The sequence below is a fragment of the Antrostomus carolinensis genome, unplaced genomic scaffold, assembly GCF_000700745.2.
Source record: "Antrostomus carolinensis isolate BGI_N321 unplaced genomic scaffold, ASM70074v2 scaffold32358, whole genome shotgun sequence".
In the NCBI taxonomy this organism is placed as follows: Eukaryota; Metazoa; Chordata; class Aves; order Caprimulgiformes; family Caprimulgidae; genus Antrostomus; species Antrostomus carolinensis.
Genome location: NW_010332856.1, coordinates 1,690 through 10,737, shown reverse-complemented (window position 1 = coordinate 10,737; position 9,048 = coordinate 1,690). Strand labels below are relative to the sequence as shown.

The following is a 9,048-nucleotide window of genomic DNA, read 5'->3' as shown; positions in this document are numbered from 1 at the left end:
GGGCTGACCCCACCCTGGGAGCAGCTGCCTTTCGAGTGGGTGGTTGTTTCAGCTGAGCTGTGGGCAGGAGGGAGAGGATGAGGAGGGTGTGTTGCATTTATGGGATCTGCTGGGTGCTGAACTGGGTCTGGCAGAGCTTTGGGGACCAGAGGAGCCACCAGCACTTGGTTTTCAACATTTTGGAGCACTGCAGTGGGAGCTCGTTGGGGGGAAACGAAATGTGGTTCCTCCAGGGTTTCCATCTCTGCATCACCACTATGGACTGCTGCCTTTGTCCTCCCAGTGCTCCCAGTTGCACTGGGATTAAGGCCCCACCAGCAGATATGGGTTTGTTCACGGCCACTTTGAGGACGAGGTGTGATGTGGCCGTGGGGCTGCTGCAGGGGTTCCCCACGTCCCCCCTGTCCTGCCCTAGTGCCTGGGTGGGAGCTGCGCTGGGTCTTGGGAGATGGGTGGGAAGTGCTGAGCACCCTGGTATGGGGGCACCCCCCCTTGCTGCACGTCCCTAAGGACAGGGGGGATGAGCCCCAGCCACATCTCTTCGAAGGGCATTTACAAGTGTCCCTGTGGCCACTGGACCCCCAGTGAGCCTCTGGCACAGGGGGCATGGCAGCTGAGGCTCTCCTGTCCTTCTACCCAGGGATATCCATCCCCACAGAGGTGTTGCTGTCCTGGGGGACAACACTGGGTGGGGTCTAGGGGTGCTTGGGGGTGAGGGTCCAGCCCTGACCATCGCTCTCCACAGGGTGAAAGCCAAGAAAGGTGTCAACCTGCTCAGCACCAAGTCAAGGAGCGGGCAGTGGCTGGTGAGCTCGGAACTGCTGACGGGTGGCAAGCACTCCACTGCCACTGTCGATGTGACCAGGGTGGACGGCGCTGGGCCCAGGTGAGAGACCTCCCACTCTGCCCCACTCAGCACTGGGAGCATTGAGGAAATCGCTGGGTTTTGGCCCCGAGTGGTTCTTTTTCTCCCACGCTGCGTGCCTGGTTGGCTGCAGTGCCCCATGGGTACTGGCAGGGGAAACTGAGGCATGGTAGTGCAGAGCCCAGACCGTGGGACTTGGAGACATCAAAGTGGGGGATGAGCAGTTTTGGGGTCAAACCCTCAGCCTAGCTGAGGTCAAGGTAGATCCCCCACTGATGCAGGAATTTTGTGTGTGGTTTTCGTCCTCGGCTGGCACCGTGCAGTTGGCTAAAGGGCAGGTGAAGGTGGGTTTCATGGCCTGAGGTGGGCAGGTTTGTGGTCAGGCAGGCAGCTGCCCTTCAGGTGGGATCTGCTCTGGGTCGACACAGACAACCAAGCTGGGGATCAAGCAATGTGCTCCTAAGTCCTCGGTACTATTTTGCAGCTGCATCCCAGGCTCTGAGCTGGGATCACCTGTCCATGTCGGATGCTGTTGGGCACACATGGTGGGTTTTGGGGCAGAATGGTGAAGCTGTGGAGTATCCCCCTGTTTGGGGTGGAAGTATTTTAGGTTTTTTAGGAAATTTTAATACCATGACAGGCAGCTCTTTGCTGACTATCCTGGTGTCTCCTCTGGGAAGGAAGGGGAGCAGTCCCCAGCCAAGGTCCCGTTTGGACCCTAAGGTGATGGATGGATGGTTGTTGGATGGGTCTTCCCAGAGCCTTCTGTTCTCCAGGCTGAGCAGCCCCAACTCTCTCAGCCTGTCCTCACAGCAGAGGTGCTTCAGCCCTCAGATCATCCTTGTGGCCTCCTCTGGACTCGCTCCAGTAGGTCCATGTCCATAAGCTCAGGACATCCTCAGCTATGACTGCTTTGAATGTGAGCTCAAAACCTCTCTGCAGAAAACCCCTCCAAAGCACTTACCCAGAGGGTGGGTTTTCCTTTACCCCACACCACTGTGACCCCAACATCCCACAGCTGACATCGGAGTGTCCCCAAGGTCACAAGCCCCCCCATCCTCTGCCCAACCACCCCAGCACACCTGCCTGCGCCTGCCAGACCCACTGGCAACCTCCTCTCCTTTCCCCCTTCCCCCTCTCCCCGGCTGCTGCCGCCGCTTCAAATCAGCCTGGAAAGGTTAGAGACGGAGGATGAATTTAAAGTGATTACAATCACCTTTTAGACAAACAACTCCATCAAATATTAACGGAATGGGAAGTATGAATGACTCAAAGCCGTGTTGCCCTCCGGGCTCTGCAGCCGGAGTTTGTTTCACCGCAGCTCTAGGGGCTTTTGGCAGCATGGGCTGTGCCAGGAGGGGTGAGAGCTCTGAGCTTTGGGCTGGTAATGGCTAATTTTGGGTGTTTTGCACCCCAGCAGCTGCAAATAAGCTATTCCCCTAATAACCCCTAAGTTATTCTCAAATCTGGGCAGCCTGGCTCTTGTCTCTGCTGTGGCTGAGAGCAGATGATACTTGGGGAGGGCAGAAGATGGTGGCTGGCCCCTGGCAGGGCTCCTGGGACACCCCATGGTGAGGAGTCCCATCACTGAACCACATCTGGCATGAGGCTGCAGCTCTGGCTCACCCCTGAGCTTGGCTCTCTGGATTTGGCAGTGGGCATCTCAGGATGCCCCAGGGTTCACTCCCTGTTTGCTCCGGGTCCTGCTGTCCTCAGCAGCCACGTTAACTGCGTGGGGTTTTGATGAGCTGATGGTTTCGGGGCTGTTATCCTCTGCCGGTCCTGTCTACATCCCCCACCCCTGCCCATCTGCCATGTGTGTCCCCACAGCTGCCTGTACAGGCTGGGGGACAGCCCTGCCCCCAGTCCCAGCTCAGTGTTGTCCCATCTGCTCTCTGTGGTTGAGCTGCTTTCTCCCGTGCCTCAGTTTCCCCATGTGATCTCCTTGGAAGGGGCTGTAAAGTCAACAGCTTGGGCTGGGCTCTTGTATAGGGACTTATTTGCCGTCCCCAAGTGCGCTGCCCTCCTGGGTGTGGGACACTTGGGGTTTGACCTGTGGGAGATGAGTGTGCAGATGGGAGCAGCCCAGGGTGGTAAATCCATCCATGCTGCCGGGAAGATGGAGCCGGGGAGACGAGCCACTCGCTGTCCCTTGGGGATATGGCCACACATTCACCCTGTGATAATATATCACCCACAGCCTTGGGAGAGCACCTGCTTGAGCTGCCGAGGTTTGTCTCCCACTGGGAGATGCCCACTGCCAACACAGTGAAACGTGTTTCTCTCTCCCAGTGAGAAGATTCCCATGGGAAACTGCAGGTTCCTATCAGAGCAGCCCCCCCAGAGCAGGGGATGAGGGCTGCTGTGTTTAGGAGCATCGTGGTGGCACCTGCAGCACAGTCCTTCTGGGAGGTGGGGGGACCCTGAGAAGGGACCTGCCGGGGATGCTCTGTGTCACTAGAGGGGACTGCCTGGTGCTGATCCTGGGGTGTCTGCGGGACCCAGGGCACCCAGCTCACGGTGTCCCCCTCCCCAGGGATGGGGACTCCTCCTCTGAGATCATGCAACTGGATTTTGAGATGGAGAACTTCACCAGCCAGTCGGTGACACGCCGCATCATGTGGCACATTGACTACAGGGGCCGCAACCCCCCACCCGACCTGGAGAAGGTGGTGACAGAGCTGACAGTCATCCAGAGGGACATCCGGGCCATCGTGCCCCTGGCCATGGTGAGCAAGTTTGGAGTTGTGTCCCTGCCCTCTGCTTAGCTTATCTGGTTTGATGTTGAGGATGGGTTGGGCCCTCCTGAGGGATCTCCCACCAGCCTAACTGCCCTGTAGCACCTATACATCCACCCACCCACTCACCCATGAGTCCTTCTCTGTCCCAGGTCTGGGCTGGCCAGGATCTGGCCCTTGGGGGCCAGGCTGCCCTCTAACATGATGGTCCCCTTTGCACACCATCCCCAGGACACGGAAATCATCAACACAGCCATCCTGACTGGGCGGACGGTGGCCATTCCCGTGAAGGTCATCGCCATTGAGCTGAGCGGCGTCATTGTGGATGTCTCAGCCATGGTTGAGTGCAAGTCCAACAACGAAGACATCATCAAGGTGGGTATTGGGAGGGGGCTCTTGTGACCCTAGTGAGTGCTGACCCCAATAGCAGCACAGGCTGGAGCTGGATGAGCTGGGGCTGGTGGCTGAGCTGATTATGCCATGCAAAGCCCACCCCATCCCAAGCATCATCCCCTCTGGCTTCAGTCCACATGTGCTTCTCCCTGGGATCTGTCAGGAGAAGGACAAGACACTTTGTCACTGTCCCTGGTGAGGCTGTGGGATGCTCTGGTGCTGCACCAGGCAGCAGCAATAACTATGGGTTATCTGGGTACTTAGTGCTGATAAGGTGAAATGTTGTCACCTGGCAATGTGAGCTGCACATCCCCATCAGCGGCTTCACTCCTGCCTCCGGGTGACATTTATCTCCTCTTTGGAGTGGCTGCTGGGGCTGAGCTCAGGCTGGAGCTGAGGGCTGGTCCCAGTGAGGTGTGAGGAAATGAGCTGGGCACTGGGGGATGATGTCCCCTATTTTCCCTAATTGGGGCTGAGGGAGAAGAGCAAAATGGGCTGAGGGAGAGATGCTGATGAGGCGAATGTGAAAGGTGCACTACTGCAGCTCACATGTCCACCCCAGCCACCGAGGCAGCAGCCTGTCCTCAAATCCAGCCCTGATTCCTCTGTCACCAGACCCATCCATCCATATACATTTTTCTATCACTCTATCGATCCATCTGTCCACCCACCGTGTTATTCTATTGCCATTTCCATCCCTAGATGTTGTCACCTTCTCCCAAACACCTCCCACCCCTCTCCCTGCACACTCCCAGCCCGCCCACCCTCTCCATGTCCCCACTGCATTGGGAAGAGGCGAGGAGCCATGATGGGGGTCTGGGCTCTCCTGTGTCCCCCAGGTTGGGGGACAATAGCCCCTTCTCTGCTTCTTTGCCACCAACTGCTCTCCCAGCCGAGCCAGGGGTGACGGACAGAGCCCTGGTCTCACTGCCCTGCGCCCCCGCGCTGTTGGGACTTGCTCTTCCTGGTGGCCCACGGGTGAGTGACAGCCAACCAGGGTCACAAACTGTTTACCCAAGTTCTTGACTAAAACTCAGATCTGTGTGGTGTACAGCGCCGGGTCTAATTTATGGAGATGGGTCCTCCGCAGTGTGATAAAACACTGGAGCAATGATACACTTCAGGATGGACTCCAAGACACTTAAACTGTTTAATGTGCTGCCTTTCTACTCATAAATCTATTTACACGCTGTCCCCAGACCTGGGGGGAGCAGACACATGCACACAAGCTGGGATGAATAATGCATGGAGCAGCCCTCTGGCCCCGACTCGCATCCCGCTCGCCGCTCGGAGCCCCGTGCAATTTCTTGCTGAGTTATTTTGTGTTTATGCTGGAGCTTCGTTTCTGAGGGAGCTCTCAGTTACCTGCTGAGATTGGGGAGTGTGATTACGGTGTCAGGGCTATAAACCTGCTACATAAATCAAAGCTTACATAGTGGGATGTGCTATCCGTTACTGTAAATAATTTAACGTGAAGGAGGGCTGGGGAGCTGCTTCTCCCCACGCTGCTTGTGGCTCGGTGATGGTTGCTCTTGTGTGTAGTAACGTGGAGGAGAAATAACCTGGATCTGGTGGACACAGCTGTGAAGGTGCCAGGGCCACCCATGAAGGATGATAGGAGAGCACGGGTGGGAGTTATCACCCTCATCCTCTTCTGCAGTGACAAAGGGTGACTACCCGTGCTCAACCCAGAGAGGAGGACCTCACCACTCAAGGTAGTATAGAAATAATCCCCTTCCCTGCCTGTGTTATGGCCTTGAGGTCTATGTACATGTTGAGGGACACCCAGGGAGTGGAAGGGCTACCTCTGCTGCCAGTGATGCTAAATGGAAGAAGCTGAACCTCACCTACTGTGTGAATCTTTCATAGAACCCACCATCCACATCCACTTGAGGACTCACCAGGAGCATGTCAGCTCCATGGGGCTGCAGCCTTGGGGACTCTGGTCACCCACAGCCACTGCCAGCACCTCTGTCTGGCCAGCATGGGGTCCCACCAGCCATGGTGGCTCTTCTGAGGTTCTTAGAGAAGACGTGTCCCTTTGATCCCATGCTTGAGGCCGTGCCAAGGGGGGAGCTCCTGGCCGCAGAAGCGGAGCCGTGGTGCCTTGGCTCGGAGCCCAGGCAAACCCCAGCCTCTCACTTCCCGACTCCTTGCTGCAGATCCGGGAAGTTTCTCAGAACAAGCATGCACTTCATTTGAAAGCTGCTCTGCAGTCACTCCATCATCAGTGCATGCCTGACGTGCTGGGATTTTTTTGTTGTCATAGTTTTAATCCCCCCCAGTTGCAAAGCAAGGGGTCCCCAGAAGAAGGTGCTGGGGGGATTTATTCACTAAGGTTCCGCAGGCAGCAGCCCATTGTGTTTATTATGATAAGCAGCACAACATCCAGAGCTCCTTCACCCAGGGGCTCATCTTAATTCAGACACCACCCTGCCAGAGATGAGATTGTCTTCTCAGATGTGCTTATAGGAAGACAAGGAACAAACCCTCCTGCATTGCACTTCCCTCCTGTGCCTGGGGAATGGGGACTTCCCAAGGAGCCCAGGTCCTGGGCTCTGTCCCCTCCACCAGCCCCAGGGACCATGGGCACTGTGTGATGGCCTCCTACACCTGAAACTCTGGGAAATGTCATGCTCTGCTCGTGGGCTTGGAAATGCAAAATCCCTGCAGCTGCATGACCACAGGTCTTTCAAAGGTAAGGTGGGGAGAGAAACAGTGATGCTATCACCTCCACCGTCAGCTACTGTGCAGTGTGGACTCAACCCCTTATCAGCCATCAGAGAATCCACCTGGGAGAGCAGCTTGTTGGAAATAAGCCCTTCTGTGCTGTTGAGGTGCTTGGTGCGTCTGAGAGTGACTGTGCTGCTGGCTGAACAAACCGGTTCTATTTTTCCCCCCACAAGGAAGCAATTCCTGATGGTGTGTGTGAGGGAGGGAAGGGTGGGGGGGGCAGGGTTGGGCCCCCCAGCTTGGTTGTTTCCTTGCTGGGAGAAGGTGCTGTTGACTCTGATGGCCTAAGCTGAAACGCAGGTGATGCTGCAGTGGCATCCTCTTAGCTCCTTAATTGGCTCAGATCGGTCAGTAATAAGTGGCCCCCGCAGGATGTGTTTGTTTTATAACAAATTTAACTAATGGCATTTGCATAAATAGGAATTAAAAGAGAAAGAGAGAGAGAGAGAGATGAACATTAGGATTCAGATGGACTCCAGGAAGCTCTTCCTGGGATTAGCAGGAGGGACAGGGACACAGCAGTGGTGGGTACCTGCACAGGGGCATGTGGCTGGTCTGTGCTCGCTGCCTGTGCCCTCTGGGTGTGGGTGGAGGAGATTTTGGGGCACATGTCCAGGATGAGCAGTTTGTAACCTCTGTGAAGGACACATGGGTACCTTGAGCACAGTAACGAGGTACAATTCAGTGCAGGGGTCAAAGAAGCTGAAGCATCAAATGAAGGTGCCTGCAAGGGCTGGCAGAGGAGCTGGGTCAGGAGGAAATGATTATAGCCATGGTGTGTGTGGGTCCACACCTCTGAGCAGGGATCTTGAGGAGGAGAGAGCATCGCTGCTCCTGGGGCCACCTTTGACCAGGTATGCACGGGGAGAAGTTCTGCTTCTCCAGGACCTCATATCTTCTGGGCAGCCTCCTGCTAGGATCACTGGTGTGTCTGTGGGATCCTTACAAGCTCCTCATCCTCCCTTCTCCCCCAGGTCTCCAGCAGCTGTGACTACGTCTTTGTCAGTGGGAAGGAGTCACAGGGCTCCATGAGCGCCCGGGTCACCTTCACCTACGAGCACCTCTCTGCCCCGCTGGAGATGACAGTGTGGGTGCCCAAACTGCCACTGCACATCGAGCTGTCGGACACCCGGCTGAGCCAAGTGAAGGGCTGGAGAGTGCCCATCCTGCCAGACAGGAGGTGGGTGCTGTGGAGCCACTGTGCTTGGGGTGTGTCCAGCCTTGGAGAAGGCAAGGTGAAGGTGTTGGTAGTGGTCTAACTGCCTGGTTCTGATCCTTCATGAGGGGGTTTTAAAAATGATGGAACTAGAGTCATCTCAGGGGTCCTCAGTGAAAAGGTGAGAGATCGTGGATACAGGTTGTACATTTGTATGGAAGGAGGAAAATTTCACAATGAAGTTGGTTAAATCCTGGGGCTGGTGGGGAACATCCGTCCTTGGCAATGGTCAAAACTTCCTTGGATGAGGCCAGGATCAGCCAAGCTCCAAAGTTAGCCCTGCTTTGAGGTCTAGAGACCTCCAGGTGTCCATCCTAACCTGAGATATCTTGTCCTGTCCTCTCAACTGGTCCTGTCCTCTCAGTATCTCTGGCAGCAGAGATGCTGGTGACCATGTTACCATGTGCTGCTAAAGCCCTCAGAGACCTCATGGACAGCAGGCATCTTTTGGCCAGGAACTACCATTTTTTTGGTGACTGTGCACTTCTCTCTGCCTGGCCACCCCTCTCCTTTCCTGTGGGGGCTGAAGAGCTGCAGCAGCAGAGAACTTGGTAGCACTGCCCACCCATTGCCCCATCCTGCAGGTCAGTGCGGGACAGCGAGCACGAGGAGGAGGAAGAGGAGAGGAAGCAGAGCCGGGGCTGTGCCCTGCAGTACCAGCACGCCACACTGCAGGTCTTCACCCAGTTCCACACCACGGCGGCGGAGGGCACAGGGCAGGGAGGGCACATGGCAGGTGGTCACCATGCTGGGACCCGACTGGCTGGTGGAGGTCACCGACCTGGTCAGCGACTTCATGCGTGTGGATGACCCACGGGTGGCCCACATGGTGGACAGCTTCACGCTGGCCGGGAGGGAGCCAGGCACCACGCTCTTCAAGGTACCCCCAGCTGCTTTTCCCCATCTCTGACAGCTTTGCTGGGGGTGGCAGGTGGTGACGGGCACCCTCATCCCCTCCAGGTTGTGTCCCCGCTCATGGAGGCGGTGTTGGGCGAGACGCTGGTGACGGTGGCAGAGGAGAAGGTCAGCATCACAGATCTGAAGGCCCAGGTGGTCTCCAGCCTCTTGCTGTCCCTCCACCCCAGCCCTGGCAACAGCCACAC

The 9,048-nt window shown here is 56.5% G+C and overlaps 1 protein-coding gene across 1 annotated transcript in view; it reads left to right on the top strand.

Annotated features, from left to right (window-relative positions):
- Positions 1-9,048, top strand: part of LOC104529378 (transmembrane protein 132E-like) — a gene marked incomplete at its 5' end in the record, with an annotated part of 11,611 nt that overhangs the window by 875 nt on the left and 1,688 nt on the right. The window contains 8 exon segments of the mRNA XM_029086403.1: positions 278-291; positions 717-886; positions 3,402-3,594; positions 3,835-3,978; positions 7,704-7,909; positions 8,530-8,677; positions 8,679-8,825; positions 8,906-9,048. The exon segment at positions 8,906-9,048 is cut by the window's right edge and continues 8 nt beyond it. Of these exon segments, the coding sequence (XP_028942236.1) occupies positions 278-291; positions 717-886; positions 3,402-3,594; positions 3,835-3,978; positions 7,704-7,909; positions 8,530-8,677; positions 8,679-8,825; positions 8,906-9,048 (1,165 nt within the window).